We start from the raw sequence: 18,694 nt of genomic DNA on the forward strand, positions 1-18,694 counted from the left end.
AACAGTGGGTGGAGAGGTGACAGCCCTTGGGGAAGGAACTATGGCCATGAAAAGTGCTGCACAGCCTAATCTAGTAGTGCCCTGGTGCAAAGCCAATGACATGGAGGCAAGAGAGAACACAGAATTTCCTTCCTTCAAACATCACTTTGGAAAACAAACAGCAGACAATCACAGAATTTCAGTCTAAAGGCAACTTAATGATAAGTTGGTCTACTTCCCATTTTATGGAAGAGGAAAAATAACTTACCCAAGGTCATACAGTGAGTTAGCAGCCAAGTTAGAGCATTCTGACTTCCCTCTCTATTCCACTTACTCATTGTTGTGTCAGTATTATAGGCCATTGGGCCTGGGATAGTGGGAGATACAGATGAGTAACACAAACTCCCTCTTAAGAAAAAAAAAAATGGATCTTTTGGAAGACTGTGGCATTAGAATAATGCTCCCTTACTTTCAGAACAAACTCATCTCTTTTCAAAGCACAACTATTTTAGGGGAATGTTATTCAAGTAATTATTTGTGATAAAAGGTGAATTGAATCTCTACATTCTTAATGAAGAATCTGAGGTCCAGAGAGGGGCAGTGGCTTGTGCAAAGTCAAACAGAGTATGAATAGCAGAATTGATAACAGTATCCAGCCATGTTTTCACTGAGGAGAGTCCATGACACCTCAGATCAATAAGGAAGAAAAGACTATCTTTGTTCCCAGCTCTTCTCTCTCAGATGGCAGTAATGGAAAAAGGATATTTGTTGTGGGCAGGAAAAGGAAAGGGCAAACTGATTTACCTTCTGAGTCCTTCTCATAGAAAACACCATGGGGGTGTATGGTGTAGGGACGAGTGGCAAAATTTTTCAGGTGAATAAGGATGACATCTCCCACTTCAGCCTGCAACACTGGCCCCAGGAAGCCCAACCACGCCGGCTGAAACATTTCATCCATGTATGAGCTATCCATATACTCCTTGTAGATGGTCTTCTTGTAGCTGCTTCCTATTCGGTTCTTGTCAGACTTTAGGAAGCTGGAAGCTACTCTGGGAAGGAAGGAAGGAGAGTCACAATTTTGTCTTTTTTTTCCAGAGGAGGCTGACTAAAGAGTCAGAGCTCACACTTAGGGCCTATACCTCTTTTACAGGTGTCCAATGAGGCCAGTATCAATGTTTTTTGCCCTATCTTTGTTTAGGGCAAAACAAGAGGAAGTGGGGTTGTACTAGTCAAAAGATGAAAGCTTTAGGTTAGAATCTAATTGTGAGAAGTATTAAGTTAAAGCATATGCATGTATTTGTATTTCAGCACTTTTAACCTACAAAATGGCAATTTCATGCAGTACAGCCTAATATATGGTAATGGGGAGGCAATAACTATGGACTGACTCTTTAAGTGATCAACTCCCTATCCATGTGCCTTGACTTAGTGTTGTCCTGCTATATACGGGAAGTCTTACAGCATAGTGGTAAGATCACAAATGTGGAGCCAGGAAGTTTCAATTAAATGCCATTGTTGCCATTTCCAAATCTGTGGGACTTTGAGCAAGTTACTTAATTTCTCTGTACATAGTTTCCCCATCTGTAAAATGGAGATAATCACAGTACCAATTTCAGACAGTTGTTACTGGTGACTTAAGTAATCAAAATATCTAAGAATTTAGAAAAGCATCTGGAAAACAGTAAATACTTAACAAATGTTAACTGTTGATTCAAAGTATTGGGGATAGGGTATAACAAAGTTATCTGTTAAAGACATTTTTAATATAAAGACTCTGTGCCTCCAAAACTAGATAAGTCGAAAGATAGTTTGTCAAAAAAGACAGCTGATTTTCCTACTCTAATTCTTCCTAGAGAGATCTGAGATGTTACAATCAACTTTGGAAAACTCTGAGATTTTTAAGAAACAAAGCAATTCATGATCACAAAAGATTTTTAAAATATATTCTTTTGATTTTTTTCTCAATAGATATTTGTGGAACACCTGCAAAGCTCTAAGATTAAGAAAAGTTAATCCTGTGGGATCTTTGAGAGGCAGAATGGTGAGAAGAGTATGAGCTTTGCATCCACATTACCCAGGTTTGAATCCTAGCTCTCCCGTGTACTAGCTGTGGAACTTGGGCAAGTCACTTGATCTCTCTGAGCCTCAATTTTCTCACCTACAATAATATTCATACTCTCCTTTTAGAGTTTTTGTAAGAATCAGGTTAGACAAAGTATGTAAACTTCTAGTATGGTGCCTGTCACAAAGTGTTACATAAGTGATAGCTACTACTATTCTTTCCCTGATTCTAAGGTTGATATTATATTTTTACAACTTCACATATCTCAAGTCAGTATAGTTCCACTGAACATGGCAACATACCTACAATACACACATCTTACAAACCCTGTATATATTTCAAGTTTCTTGTTTAAAGGCTAAACAGCTATTACTAAAACAGCATTGTGGATATCACCTTAGAATCAAGGCAATACGTAATGACCTTTTGAACCCTAAAAGTGTTGAGGCATTTCAGTATGGAAAATCAGACTCCTCCTGAATCAACTATTTCTCGTCTCAGGAAATGTGTCATTGGAGGTACAACACAGAGATCAGGAGCAGTTTGTAACCACACCCTGGGAAAAGGTCCTCAAGAGCTACCTATTGACCTCAAGGGTGTCCCTCTACAACTCCAGCTCTAATTCCACAAGAGATTAAACCTACGTGTCACTGTCCAGAGGCTGGTTCGTGATGACATTTCTTCCCTTTGGAGCATAGTTCCACTGCACATCCTGGATGCCCAGATAGTAGACTCTAGTGGCCCCATCAGTCAGTTGGAGCCACAAGGGTTGCATGAATAGCAGAGCCCAGAGGAGACGGCTTGATTCCATGGCCCACATTACTCTGGGGAACAGGCAAATGAATAGCTGCTGGTATAGAAGAAAGAGAACAAAAGTGCTTTGCATGTATCTGGAAAATGAAAGAGGCAAGAGCCAGACAGAGTGACTGAGAAAACAAAACCCAATGAGCCCAGAATATACACCTTTCCTGATTCTTTTCAACAAGTGTTCAAGGATCTCTAAACATTGGACTTTAGAGGGCAAAGTTAAAAGTTCACTTGTACTGACAATTATGTATTAGTTCCTTCAGAAGAGAAATCAGGATCCACTTCAGCAGTGTATAAAGAAGAATATACTCTGTTCCAAAAATCAGGAGACAGGCATCAGAAGCCTGACTGAGTCATTGATTCACTTGGTATCTGAATCAAGTCACTGATTCTGCCTGTGTCTCTCTCTGCTTTCATCATTGCCTCTTTCCATCCTCTATTAACTGCATTTAAAGGCAAATGAGAATTCACCAAAAGACATTTACTAGAATGTTCATAGACTCACACTGGAAACAGCCAACATGTCCATGAACACTGTAATGAATGAGTAAATTGCATTTTATTCATGCAGTGGAATTTTATATAGCAATGATAATAAACAAACTACAACTATATGTGAAAATATAGATGTCTCTCACAAACATAATGCTGCAGAAAGAAACCAGACAAAAAAGAGTACACACTGTATAACTTCATTTATGTAAAGTACAAAATCAGGCAAAATAATCTATGCTGTTAGAAGCCAGGATAATCTTTGCCCTTGGGGTAAGGATCAGTGACTGCTAAGGGAAGGGGAGAAAGGGTTCTAGGTAATATTCTGTTTCATGATTCATTTACTGGTTACATGAGTGTGTTTAGTCTGTGAAAATACATTGAGCTGTGAACTTATCACATTCTCAGAAGAAATGTTCTCTGCTGGTTCTCTGCCAAGCACAAATTCATTTCATGTGTCCAATCCTGAGTCAGAGTTAGAATTAAACCTCTAGCCTCTCACTCCACTACATCAGTCAGGCAGTTAGGCTTCTTAGGGCTGATATGAAGTACTCAGTCATACCAGACACAGCCACAGTCAATCCCAGAAACACAAATAATGTAACACAAACAGACATAGATATACATTTACATACACTTAGACACATGAAGTCTTATCTAAAAGCAGAGGTGCACAAACTTGCATCCAGACATAGAACCACACTGTCACATAGAGTCTTAGTCACTTTCATCATCATCATCATCATTACTGTCATCACAGCAATATTTATTGTGTGATCGTGGCATGTCAGGCATTGTTCTAAGTGTTTTACATAGATTAAATCATTTAATCCACACAACAACACTATGAAGCAAATGCCAGCATTATCTTCATATTATAGAAGGAGAAACTGCAGAACAGAGGTATAAGATAATCTGTCCAAGCTCACCTAGTTAACAATCAGTAGCATTGGGTTGTAAGCTCAAGGAAGTATAGGTCCAGTATCTGGTTTTTTTTTTAATTGAAGTATAGGTGACATAATATTATATTAGTTTCAAGTATACATGTTCTTAATCACCATGATATACTACCTTCTACAAAATATACTTGTGCACTTACATGCATATACACAGAGAACATATACAGACATATCTTGTTTTATTGCACTTCACTTTTTTGCACTTTGCACATATTGCGCTTTTACAAATTGAAGATTTGTGGCAACTCTGCATTGCCAGATGATGTTTAGCATTTTTTAGCAATAAAGCATTTTAAATTCAAGTATGTACATTGTTTTTTTTCTAGACCTAATGCTATTGCACACTTCATAGACTACAGTATAGTGTAAACAGAACTTTTATATGCACTGGGAAACCAAAAAAATAATTTGTGTGACTCATTTTATTGTGATATTCACTTTATTGCAGTGATCTGGAACCAAATCTGAAATATCTCCAAGGTATGTTTGCATATGCCTATAGCTGTAGTCACATGTGGGAAAACTCCATACACTCTGAAACATGCAATCACATGTACTTATGATCACTTCTAGAAACAGACACATATACTCAAATAGGCAGAGATACATCTAATCAATATCATTCATAATGATGATAATAATGATGGTAGGTATCATTCATCAAGAGATTACTACATGCTAAATACAATGCTCAGCTTTTTATATGAATTATTTCACTAAATTCTCAACCTAAGCACATAATATAGAGACTATTAATCAAAAATAGAAAACCAAATATATGCACAGACTCACATATGGATAGGAAATTCCCAGATATTTACCTTGATTGATAAACAAAACTTCTCACATTCCTCCACACACAGTAGTAGCCCAAATATTAATCCTTAGTCTTTATATGACATTTGGCAGAAAGCCCTTGCTTGATAGCTGAAAAGTCTTGTTCTTGGATTCTTCTTTCTAAAGCTTGGCTTTCTCACTGACCAGCTGTGTAGCTTTGAGTAATACTTAACCACTCTGAATCTGTTTTCTTATCTATAAAATATGTATAATAATATAAGCCTTGGAGGAGTAAGTTAGAAAACTTGCATGAAAGAGCCCCAGTACAATTAATACTTAGAATGTAACAAACAGTAACTGCTCATTTCCTTCTTCCTTCTCCTTCTTGGCTACCATTTGTTAATTGATTCATCACTGTCTCCCACACATCATATGTTCTGTATTTCTACTCTAAGGACTAACTTAAATCCTCATTGCTCCAGAAAGTTCTCTCTAGCCTCTCCATTTTACTGTCCTCTGAAGGACTACTTACTCTCTATATCATCCAATTGCATTGTCAGACTTTGTATTATTATCTTTCTGTCTCATAAGCTGCCTCATGAACTGTCTTTATTTACCAGATTGGACTATAAACTCCCTGAGGGTGGATGTCACATCTTAGAAGTCTGTATATTTATTGGCAAATGTGGTGATGGGAGCCTTGTAAGTGTAACATTAACAGCTACTGTTAAAGTGACATAAAGCAACATAGACATACATTTTTCCCACCAGGTAACTCTAGTTCAAGTTCATCACTGGTCCAAAGAGTGACCTTAAGCAAGTTACTGCACCTTAGTGAGCCTCAGTTTTCTCATCTACAAAATAATAGAGCTGGACAAATAGTGCTTACTCTTTTGGGGTCATGGATGTTTGAGAATATTATGAAATGCAAAAACACAGAACTACAAAATGTTTTATATAAAGAGCTCTCAAAGAGTCCTTCTAGCTCTCACATTCACTGATGAAACACAGGTGCAGTCACATGTACCAACATATAGTACCATATATTTTCACACAAACAGCCATGTCCTCAGCAGGGAAAAAGTGTCTTTGATTCAATGAACGTCTGAACGCAACATGCAAACCTCCTTTAAACTTGCTGTTGTGCCTTAAACTTAACTAGAGATAAACTTGTCCCAGGTAAGAGCACCACAACTGGAGAAGCACGTGGTTAACTTGGAAATATTCCCAGAAAAGACTGATACAGAAGTTCAGCATACAGTGAACAAGTATTCAAAGGTGGTGATTAATGAACAAAAGGACTAGACAATAAAACCTGAGGAAAAATACAACTTAGATTTTGCCTAACACTTTCCAATCTACAGTATGTTTTTCACATCTGCTATCTTATTTTATTCTCAAACTCTTATGAGATAAGGATTTTCTTCCCTATTTTGCATCCAGGTAACAGCTTTGGAATCAGATTACCTAAACGAATCTTGGCTCCACTTTTCTTAGCTGTGTTACTTGATAAAGTACTTCACTTCTCTAACTATAGTGTTTTCATCTTTGAAATGGAATTAATACTATTTGCTACATCTCAGAGTAGTTGTGAAAATTAAATGAATTAAGATCTGTAAGTGCATAGAACACAAATAAGTACTCAAGTGCACAAGTAAGAGATCAAAAAATATTCGTGACTATGATTATTATAGACAAGGAAATATGTTTAGAAATGAAAATTGCCAGGAACACAAAAGTGTAACATTTTAGGGATAGCTGCAATGCATACACACTCATGAGTTCTTTTATACAGTAACAAATACCAAGCATACAGGCACATGTAAATGGCTGAGATTAGATTCTTTGGAAGCAACATTATATAATGGAAAGAACCAAAACTTTTGAGTCAGATAAACTGAGGTTTGAGTGCTGTTTTCAGTTGTCTTTGAATGAAATAACATCAAGGACTTAGTAGGTATCTGGTAAACATAAGTTTTCATTCTTTCTAATCACTAACTTCCTTTTTTATTTCCAAAGCTGCATTTGTTGTTGTTATTGTTGTTGTGGTTGTGGCTTTTAATTTAGTTTTACCATATATTATAAAAACAGAAGAAAATGATAACATTCCTTTAGAATTACTTGGATATTTCATGGTAAGATTGAAAAATTTAGACTCTAGAAAGAATAGTTTCTAGTTCTTGATTCACCATTTATTAGTTGTATGACATGGAGCAAGTCACCTAGTTTCCTGAGCCTCAGTTTCCTCATCTCTTAAATGGAGATAATCTCTGCTTTGGGTTCCTCATTAGTTTGCTATAAAGATTATATGAGATGAAGGATTTGAAAACTCTGTGCAAACTTTTCACTTAAGCAAGGCTATTTCCTCTCAGCTGAGCCCACAGGAGGAAGTCTTATAGAAAGGCCAGAATAAAGAGGAAAAATAAAAGGGAAAGATAAAAGGAGAAATGAAATAAGTGAAATAAATAAAATAAGTAAGATGAGCAAGAATCATGGAGGAGAGTAAAAAAAGAAGGAGAGAAGGAAGAGGTGCTCAAAGGAGGAAAGAGAGAGACAGAGAGAGATTTCTAGGATTCTTCAAATTAGACATAGTTTATTTTATATACACTGAGACCAGTCAAACCTTACTTTCCTATTATCCCAATGTCACCTGGGCCCGGTCCCCATCATCCATGACAGTTTGTGTCACTTTTTCCCCTAGAATTTGCAACTTGTTCCTTTGGTGTGACAATTTTATTTTCTCTCTGAGTTGGAATAGACTGGCTTCTATAGGTTCATCCTAGACAAAGGATCACTCAACTGGACACAAGAATGCTGATTAATACTTGAGGTTTTGTATGTAATCTCAGTAGCCTTCCTAATAGAACCCTCCATCAAGACTGATCTTTTGGCCTTCTAGTTCCTTAAAGCTTTGTGGCTTTTTCTTCACCTTGTGACTCAAAATAGGTCCCAGATGGGGATTTTCTCACCTTCTGTGGGTATGGGAATTTCTTAACTTGGAGGGAAAATGTTGTAAGCCTCAAAAGTTTCCAGATAGTACAAGCACAATTTATATTATTATTTAATCATTATCATTGTATCCTTGCATGTCAGAGTTGGGTAAACTGAGGCCCACAGAAGAAGGGGTTCACCTGAAGACCTGAGAGCTAGTACTAAGGCTCCTGATCCTCTAGCCTGGCAATCATGTCCAATATATCATCACCGTACTGTTCCTGGGACAAGTGATTTCACTATATAGTTGCATTTTTTAAGGAGGATACTTCATTTCCTCACACCCCAGTTGTGGTATCATAGAAAATATACTGATTTAAAATTAGAAGACCTGGATTCAAATCCTGTTTCTTGCCTTTCATAGCTATGTGACTTCAACAAGTCACTTTCACCTATTTGAGCCTCACTTTTCTCATCTAAAACTGAGAGGGTATTTATTTCACACAATTGTTTTGAAGCTCAAACAAAGTAATTGATAGATGAGCCCCTAGCAAAGGACTTCAGCAGATGCTCAGTAAAAAGAAAGAATGTATTACAGATTTATACATCCATAAAGACCTTTAGAAACTAGCTTTTTTCAGTCCCTTGATATTATGTATAGAAAACTGAGACCAGAGAGATGAAGGGGTTTGCTCAAAGTCAAGAGGCAGTTATTTATAAAGCCAGAATCTGAATTTATATTTTCTAAAATATTTCTTCTGTTTCGGCACTAAGTGTGAGAAATAATTCAGATTTTAAACTGATAGCTTAGTTCAGCTATTATTTATTGCCAATCTGGATGTTAAAGTATAAAACTAAGTGATTATTTTTAAGTGCTTGATCTTCCCATTTATGTAGTCCTCAGATATGTCACCTCACAATCCCACAACCTGTGAGACAGAAAATGAGCTCACTATTTAAACAGGAAAATTAACTACTCTCTACAACCCCAGGATCATCTCTGAAACAGTCGAGCCAGTGTGCTCCTGGCCATTTTGGCAAGAGGAACAAAGAAAGCCTATTGTCCACTTTAACTTCCTTGCTCACCCAGGCATGCTTCCTCCAACTTCTCAGCCACTGGCTTTCTCTCCTAGTGGGCCAGGACTCCCCTAAAAGCAGCTGAATAAAGATTTTCACAAAGAAAAGGAGACAAAGTAGGGTTTGGAAAGAGAGGAGAAAAAATCTTACCTTTGCTGGAGAAAACCCTTCCATATTCATGTCAGCGGCCTAGTGATGCTGAACTGCAGACCCCAGCGTGAGTCTGCCAGGCCTGCTCATTCAGTATCCTGGGTTACAGGGCCTTTCTCATAAATTAAATTCCGGGCTCCAATTTGGCTGGTGTTACTGGGGAGTGGTGAATGGAGGCAGGGGCATTTCTGGGTGCCCTCTTTTCCAGAAACTAAACTACTGGAATGTCCTGTTCCGGGCCTGGTTTGGTACAAAACCCGGGATGGTTCTTTGACCATATCCGGGCGTTTTCCAAATCCCGGTTAGGATCCCAGGAGGAATTACAAGAGGGTGGGCTGCATTCCTGTTATCTCAGCTTGCTAGTTGGTATTTGCTGAGAAGGGGAGGAAATGCACTGTCAGTGTGGCCAATCAGAGCTCATAGAAGGATTCCAATAGCCCTATTTAAGAAATAGAGCCCTCTGTAAGGGTTACAAGATGTGGTAAGATCCCCCATCCCCACCAAATTTTTCCTTTCTTTCTGTGAAGTACAGTTATCAACACTGCCTGTTATTCTGAGGCCATGTTTACTTGGTAGTAGAAAAAAATAAAACTGGTAATAAAACAAAGAGCTTTCTACATGTCAGGCTCTATGTTAACCACTTTACATGCATTCTCTCATTTAAGCTTCACAATTATCCTGTGAAATGGATACTCTAATTCTCCTTATTCTACAACTGAAGGAAAACAGGCTCTGAGAGGGAAGGTAACAGTTGAAGATCACACAATTAGGAAGTAAGAGAGGGGGGAGTTTTATTGGATTTGTCCAGACCTTTAGAGTCCACACTACCACATTGTGCTACTTCAGAGGGAAACACAGAGCCCTTTTGCAATGAGGGAAGTGACTTCAACCCTATTGAGTGCCGGCTGTCCACAAGTTACTACTAGATTTTTTAAAATGTACATTAACTCTGCCTCTGCCATTTTTAGCAGCTCCTAGAGTGAAACCCCAGGGCTGTATTAATCACATTTTCCATCAAGTAGACAAGATGTAGTTAGAAGATAGCCTGGATTAACATAAGTCAACATCCTAAAATCTAAGAAGGCTCAGGAGTATTGGAAATATTAAATTAAAAAAAAAAAAAACCCTAAACTTAAAAAAAGGTAAAATGGGCCCTAAAATTTCAGGGTGTAACTGGAGTTTGATTTATTTAAAACCAGAAGCTGTACTTGTTCCTGCTGGAAAGAGAGGATAGTGAAAATCACTGGTCTGAGCATAATGACCTAGGTTCCAGTCCTGGTTTGGTCTTGAAATAATCAGCTATACAATCTTGGGTCAGGCCCTTCTCTTCTTTGGGCCTCAGTCTTTCCATTTGTACAATGAGGACTTTACATATGGACCCTCCCAGCTCTATAAATTTACATATCTTTGATTCCATGAAGAAAACACATTCTAGATATTACGAGTGGGGGAAGAAAGAGTTAGTTTTAAAGATAAAATGTTTAAGAAAAGAATGAGTAGAGTAATTCATGGAGAAAAAGGTGAGAACCCCATACCTCTTTGGAAAAAACTATGTCTACCCACCAGAACCAGGTATAAGAAGGAGACAGGTATGATGGCTGTTCTACCACCAGATATCCTTACATTGTGATGAGGAGATCTTGGCTAGGAGCAGATGCCGTTCCCCAGGCAGTCTCGGCAAATTTTTCTCTCCTGGGTTTAAAGAGTCTGGAGCAGGGTCCAGGGAGGAAGACTTTCAAAGACTTAGCTGGTGGGGCAAAGTCTGGGTCATAAACCACTGGAGTTGCTTAAGGGTGCCTAGATACTTAGGAGCTGCTCCCACAGCCTGCACCCCAGGCTAAGCTAAGTACAAACAACAATAAGGAGAAGAAATGAACTACTATTTCTTCAGTTCCTTTGGAAATGATCAGTGATCAAAGGAAGCTAGATCAGGCCACAACAGCCGGTGGGGTTATCTGCCTCTTCCCAAACTTGGCATGTGCATGAACCTGGAAGCTAGAGGGGGAAGGTGGAGTTCAAACCCATTAGCTGGGATCCAAGTACAGGCTTAAAGACATTTATGACAGGGAGGGGAAGGGATAAGGTCTCTGTTCTGACTCATGAAAGACAACAATAAACAGATCGTATAGACACACTTGAGTCAGCACAGTGAAGGCTGTAGGAGGCCAGCTAAGCTAGATTTCTGAGACTGTATTATTCATTTAGCAATTCACTGAGAGGGCACACAGTGCTTACTTATGGAAACCCTAGGCATATTTCTGGTGCTTTTCCTCAGGGGTCACCTAAAAAAGTTTAAGTTTATACTTATAGACCAAGGATTGATAAACTATTTCAGCAAAGGGTCAGTTAATAAATATTTTATGGGCAGAACATAGTTTCTTTCTTTCATAACTACTAAAATAGGCCATTGTTGTACATTGGGTACATCTATATACCAATAAAAATTAATTTACAAAAACAAACAATAGACCAAATTTGGTTCATGAGGTATAGTTTGAAAATTTCTGCAATATAGACATTTGCAATAGGGCAACATTATTAAGAGTGTGGAAACTAGAATAAGACATCCTGGATTGAAATCCCAATTCTGCCACTTCCTGATTCTGTGATGTTGGAAAAGTCATTTAATTTTTCTAAACCACAGTTTTGCCTCTGTAAAATGGTGATTATAATAGTATCTATTTCATAGGGCTGTTATGGGGACTGAAATAAAAATTTACATATAAACTGTTTAGCACACTGACTGGCACATGGTAAATGCAGAAAAATGAGCTTTTCAAAAATGTTCTCCTAGAACAGTCTACTCAAGCAATAGAAATAAAAGCAAGAATAAACCAATGGGACCTAATGAAACTTACAAGCTTCTGCACAGCAAAGGAAACCATAAGTAAAACAGAAAGACAACCTATGGAATGGGAGAAAATTAATACAAATGAAACCGACAAAGGCTTGATCTCCACAATATATAAGCAGCTCATAAGACTTAAGAAGAAAGAAACAAACAACCCAATCCAAAAATGGGCAAAAGACCTAAACAAGCAATTCTCCAAGGAACACACACAAATGATCAATAGGCACATGAAAAAATGCTCAATATCACTAATTATCAGAAAAATGCAAATCAAAACTACAATGAGGTGTCACTTCACACCAGACAGAATGGCCATCATTCAAAAATCCACAAATGACAAATGCTGGAGAGGCTGTGGAGAAAGGGGAACCCTCCTACACTGCTGGTGGGAATTCAGTTTAGTGCAGCCACTGTGGAAAACAGTATGGAGATTCCTCAAAAGACTAGGAATAGACTTACCATACGACCCAGGAATCCCACTCCTGGGCATATATCCAGAAGGAACCCTACTTCAGGATGACACCTGCACCCCAATGTTCATAGTAGCACTATTTACAATAGCCAAGACATGGAGACAGCCTAAATGTCCATCAACCGATGGCTGGATAAAGAAGTGGTGGTATATTTATACAATGGAATACTACTCAGCCATAAAAACCGACAACATAATGCCATTTTCAGCAACATGGATGCTGCTGGAGAATGTCATTCTAAGTGAAGTAAGCCAGAAAGAGAAATAAAAATACCATATGAGATTGCTCATAGGTGAATCTTAAAAAAAAAAAAAAAACCCTAAAACTAAAACAAAAAAAACAAAGCATAAATACAAAACAGAAATAGACTCATAGATATAGAATACAAACTTGTGGTTGCCAAGGGGGAGGAGGGTGGGAAGGGATAGTAGGGATTTCAAAAGTGTAGAATAGATGAACAAGATTATACTGTATAGCACAGGGAAATATACACAAGATCTTATGGTAGCTCACAGAGAAAAAATGTGACAGTGTATATATATATGTTCATGTATAACTGAAAAATTGTGCTCTTCACTGGAATTTGACACCACATTGTAAAGTGATTATAAATCAATAAAAAATGTTAAAAATTTTTTTCAATAAAGAAATACATCTAAATTCTGCTTTTCTCATTCTTAGAAAACAAGTTGTATTAATTTATGGTGAAAAGAAAGACTGTTTCAAGAACCCTAGTTTTAGTTACCCTACTAAAGAAAGTACAGTGATTTTGGACAACTTATTCTGAGTCATGAGACTGACTCCTTCACCTGTAAAATGGAAAAGGGTCTAGATTTGTGGTTTTTCAAAATTATTTTTGGTGACAGAACTATTTCCCCAAACAGAATCTTATAGTAAACATCCACTATCTATGTAAGGTGAAAGTGGTTTTATTGGTAGGCCTAAGAGGAAGAAAGGAAATGGGCAGGGTTGCGTATACCCAGATGCCTACTCATATGTATGTTTGCCCACACGGACAGTGTGGTTAAACCTGGAGCAACTTCATTGACACTAAAAGCATATTTGAGAAGAAGAGGAACAGAATGTGCTTAAGGTCCATCACGTCTCAAATTCTGTCACTAACCCAACCCTTCATTTATTCATTTACTCAGTCAACATTTCCGGGTAATCTGTGTATGGACAATAACAAGAGCATGGCCCTGAAAACTAAAATTTGAGGATCACAGGGAACTTTATGCTAGGAAAACACTACCCAGTGTGAGAAGTATGGAATTTGAAGTCAAAAAGACTGGGGTTTGTATCCTGACTGGCTTCTTCTGAGTTGTGTGACCTTGGGCAATTCATTAACCTTTTAGGGTATCTGTAAGATAAGAACAATAACACTTCCATGACTAAAATATTGTGAGGATTAAATAAGCTGGCATTTGCATAAACCCTTGGCACAATGCTCAACACCTTAGGGACCTCCAATAAATGTTCCTTTTCTTTCACTCTTTCCCACAACAAAATTTACTGGCAGTATCAGGTACCTGGTAAAAAACAAAAAGCCACAGGCAGTGCCCTGGCATAGCCAGTCTACCTGCTTTATCTCAGGAATCTCTGATGAGCTTTCCCTTAGCAGTTCTTAAAAGGAAGGCCTCTGTGGAAAAGTGGAGGGGCTCAGGGAGGAGGGGGCTGTCCCCTAGAGACTGCACCTCTGAAGCCACTGTTCCTTCTTTTCATTCGCCACCACCACTTCTGATCAGCAGGCTCCATCATGCTTTGAAAGGTTTGACCTACACTGCTGTGACATGTTACTCTCCTGGGTTCCCTCAGGGGACACTGTCTGGTTTTTGAGCTCTGGTTCTTGAATTCTACTTGCTGCTTTCTTTACTCCTTCCAAGGCAGCAGGTGTCACACTTGAAGATGCACCAGAATCCCTTGGAGGCTTTGTTAAGACATCGAGTTTCTGCTTCAGTAAATCTGGGATGAGGACCGATAATTTGCATTTCTAACTAGTTCCCAAGGGATGCTGATGCTGCTCACATGAAACTGCACTTTCAGAACCACTGCTTAAGGCTAAGGGACTCTGGATTTTTTTTTTAACATTTTTATTAAGTTATAATCATTTTACAATGTTGTGTCAAATTCCAGTGAAGAGCACAATTTTTCAGTTATACATGAACATATGTATATATATATTCATTATCACATTTTTTCTCTGTGAGCTACCACAAGATCTTATGTATATTTCCCTGTGCTACACAGTATAATCTTGTTCATCTATTCTACACTTTTGAAATCCCGACTATCCCTTCCCAACCCCCACCCTCTTGGCAACCACAAGTTTGTATTCTATGTCTATGAGTCTGTTTCTGATTTTTATTTATGCTTTGTTTTTTTGTTTTTCTTTTTGTTTTTGTTTTTATTTTAGATTCCACATATGAGCGATCTCATATGGTATTTTTATTTCTCTTTCGGGTTTACTTCACTTAGAATGACATTCTCCAGCAGCATCCATGTTGCTGAAAATGGCGTTATGTTGTCAGTTTTTATGGCTCAGTAGTATTCCATTGTATGAATATACCACCACTTCTTTATCCAGCCATCGGTTGATGGACATTTAGGCTGTCTCCATGTCTTGGCTATTGTAAATAGTGCTGCTATGAACATTGGGGTGCAGGTGTCATCCTGAAGTAGGGTTCCTTCTGGATATATGCCCAGAGTGGGACTCCTGGGTCACATGTTAAGTCTATTTCTAGTCTTTTGAGGAATCTCCATACTGTTTTCCACAGTGGCTGCACTAAACTGAATTCCCACCAGCAGTGTAGGAGGGTTCCCCTTTCTCCACAGCCTCTCCAGCATTTGTCATTTGTGGACTTTTGAATGATGGCCATTCTGTCTGGTGTGAAGTGACACCTCATTGTAGTTTTGATTTGCATTTTTCTGATAATTAGTGATATTGAGCATTTTTTCATGTGCCTATTGATCATTTGTGTGTGTTCCTTGGAGAATTGCTTATTTAGGTCTTTTGCCCATTTTTGGATTGGGTTGTTTGTTTCTTTCTTCTTAAGTCTTATGAGCTGCTTATATATTGTGGAGATCAAGCCTTTGTCGGTTTCATTTGTATTAATTTTCTCCCATTCCATAGGTTGTCTTTCTGTTTTACTTATGGTTTCCTTTGCTGTGCAGAAGCTTGTAAGTTTCATTAGGTCCCATTGGTTTATTCTTGCTTTTATTTCTATTGCTTGAGTAGAGTGTTCTAGGAGAACATTTGTGAGATGTATGTGAGATAATGTTTTGCTTATATTTTCTTCTAGGAGGTTTATTGTATCCTATCTTATGTTTAAGTCTTTGATCCATTTTGAGCTGGTTTTTGTGTATGGTGTAAGGGAGTGCTCTAGCTTCATTGCTTTGCATGCTGCTGTCCAGTTTTCCCAACACCATTTGCTGCTGAAGAGACTGTCTTTATTCCATTGTATATTCTTGCCTCCTTTGTCGAAGATGAGTTGACCAAAAGTTTGTGGGTTCAGTTCTGGGCTCTCTATTCTGTTCCATTGGTCTATATGTCTGTTTTTGAACCACTATGATGGTGTCTTGATGACTGTAGCTCTATAGTATTGTCTGAAGTCTGGGAGAGATATTCCTCCAGCCTCTTTCTTTTTCTTCAGTAATGCTTTGACAATTCTAGGTCTTTGATGGTTCCATATATATTTTATTTTGATTTGTTCTAGTTTTGTGAAATATGTCCTGGGTAATCTGATAGTGATTGCACTAAATCTGTAGATTGCCTTGGGCAGTGTGACCATTTTAACAATATTGTGTAAATACAGGACAGAAATAGACTCACAGACAGAGAATACAGACTTGTGGTTACCAGGGGAGTGGAGGGTGGGAAGGGATAGACTGGGATTTCAAAATTGTAGAATAGATAAACAAGAATACACTGTATAGCACAGGGAAATATACACAAAATGTTATGATAACTCACAGAAAAAAATGTGGCAATGAGTGTGTATATGTCCATGTATGACTGAAAAATTGTGCTGAACACTGGAATTTGACACAACATTGTAAAATGATTATGAATCAATAAAAAATGTTAAAAAATACAATATTGATTCTTCCAATGGGATATCTTTCCATTTTTTAAAATCTTCTTTAATTTCCTTCATCAATGTTTTATAGTTTTCTGTGTATAATTCTTTCACCTCCTTTGTTAGATGATACTCTGGCTTTTAAGCTTGCCCACCCCCACTAGTTAACTTGCACTGCAGACCGATCTCTACAGCTCTCGACAGTCCTGCTTTTCAAGTATTCAATCTTTGCTTCCAGATCGAAAAAATATATTTTATTTAGCCTCCTGGTACGTCATTTATGTGGAGTCTCCATGAGTGTCCTCCCAACACCTACTTGTCCACTGCCTTTGCCTCAGATCCTTCCTGGTTGCCTTAGTTGAACCTCCCTTTCTCCTCCAGTCTCAGTTAACATGTTTTGTTTTTTTTTTTCTGGCTGCCATCCTTGAACATCTCTATAAGTGACATCAGATTCTCCTTCCAACTTTCCTCTATATTCTCATGTGATTTCTTGAATATGGGCTCTGGGCACAGTTCTGGCTGTAATCTTGGCTCTCCCTCTCCCTAAAGTATGTGATCTTGGGAAAGACACTTGAGCTCTCTGAGCCTCAGTTTGTCATCTGTAAAATCAGGCTGGGAAAAAAATGTAAGAATGTCTGTAAAAGGGCCCTAGTACAGCACCTGTCACATAGTAAGATATTGGTAAATGTTAGTCTCTTTTTCCTTATTTCCTCTACTTTCCTCACATCAGCTTACCTGCACTCCCAACAACTAGAGATCTGGCAGCATATAAGAAGGATAAAACAATTCAGAAATAAAATCTTTAATTAGTGTGAAAGAAAATGGTAAGTGAGAGAAGGAGGTTCCATACAAATTACTATAACTTTTAAGACAAGGAAGAATTCATTTTCAATGGGTGGGCCTAAGAGTACATTTTATGGATGACTGAATGGTATCATTTTCCTTCCCACTCCCATTTCTCAAGCCAGAAATCTGAATGGCACCCAAGATTCCTGACTTCTCTCTCACTCTCCACACCCATTTTAACAACAAATCTTGTCACATTTATATTTTAAATATATTTTGAATCCACATACTTTTCTCCATCTCTACTGCCATAACTTTCATCTGAGCCATGCTCATCTCTTGATTGCATTACTGTAATAACCTCTTCATTGTTCTTTTTACCTTCATTCCTGCCTCCCACAATCAGCTCTTCAAATAACAACCAAAGCTGTTTTTTTTTTTTTTTTACAAAACACAAATGTGATTATGTTTTCCCCTTACCTAAACCCTTCCAGCAGTGCTTGCCTTATTGATTGAAATTAGAGTAATACAGAGATTAGCAGGGCTCCTGGGTAAGTATGACATTCAAACTAGTGAAAGTTTCCTCGTGTGTGTGTGTATGCACATATGGAAATATCTACAAAATATATCATTAAGTAAAAGGTAAGGTACAGAAGAATGAGGATCTTGTGTTTGTTTCATACATACATACACACACATACTTCTCTGTGTATACTCAAATGGGAAGATAAGGAATTTTTCTTCTGGAAATCATCACAAAAATATTTTAACAGTGATTTCCTATAAGGAGAGTGACTTAGTTGGGGAGGAGAGTGAATTTCATCTTTTATTTTGAACTGTTTGAATTTTCAAACCCATACATCAACTTATTTTTTAAAAAGGTTATCTGGAAAGTGAATATAAATTGACCTTTGTTTCTCTCTTTGTATTTCTATGTATGAGAAATTTATAACTGTTATATTCAGGAAATTAACGACTTCTCATTTTCTCTAGGATAAAGGTCAAACTCTATAACATGGCCTATATAGCCCTTTGTGACCTAGACCCTCCCAATCTTTCTAGCTCACTGTTTGCCCTTCCTCACCTCATACCCTATGCTCCACACATGCCAGAGTTCTGTCAGTTTGTCAGTTTTCCGAAGTACTATGTACTTTCTCTTACCTCCAGACTTTATATGTTGTTCTACATGGCTCAAACACTCTTCCCCCTATTCTTTCTCCCACTCATCTTTTGAGTCTCAGTTTAGAATTCCTTTCCTCCAAGTGATCTTCCCT

At 37.9% G+C, this 18,694-nt stretch overlaps 1 protein-coding gene and 1 pseudogene across 4 annotated transcripts in view; one reads left to right on the forward strand and one right to left on the reverse strand.

The window, feature by feature from the left end:
- HEPH (hephaestin) overlaps window positions 1-11,001 on the reverse strand; it is a 97,623-nt gene extending 86,622 nt beyond the window's left edge. The window contains exons 1-3 of one of the 4 annotated variants that reach the window (XM_074359027.1): window positions 10,858-11,001; window positions 2,686-2,891; window positions 784-1,028 (exon numbers count right to left, since the gene is read on the reverse strand). In XM_074359027.1, coding sequence (XP_074215128.1) covers window positions 784-1,028; window positions 2,686-2,861 — 421 coding nt within the window. In that variant the 5' untranslated portion in view covers window positions 2,862-2,891; window positions 10,858-11,001. Of the gene's footprint in view, window positions 1-783; window positions 1,029-2,685; window positions 2,892-9,234; window positions 9,521-10,857 lie in introns of those variants that run through there. The other 3 variants (XM_074359026.1, XM_074359025.1, XM_045509201.2) reach the window with 3 other exon arrangements.
- A 6,914-nt stretch (window positions 11,002-17,915) lies between these two features.
- Window positions 17,916-18,012, forward strand: LOC123613897 (U6 spliceosomal RNA; annotated as a pseudogene).
- The last annotated feature ends 682 nt before the right edge of the window (window positions 18,013-18,694 follow it).

The sequence above is a fragment of the Camelus bactrianus genome, chromosome X (genome assembly GCF_048773025.1).
Source record: "Camelus bactrianus isolate YW-2024 breed Bactrian camel chromosome X, ASM4877302v1, whole genome shotgun sequence".
Taxonomy (NCBI): Eukaryota; Metazoa; Chordata; class Mammalia; order Artiodactyla; family Camelidae; genus Camelus; species Camelus bactrianus.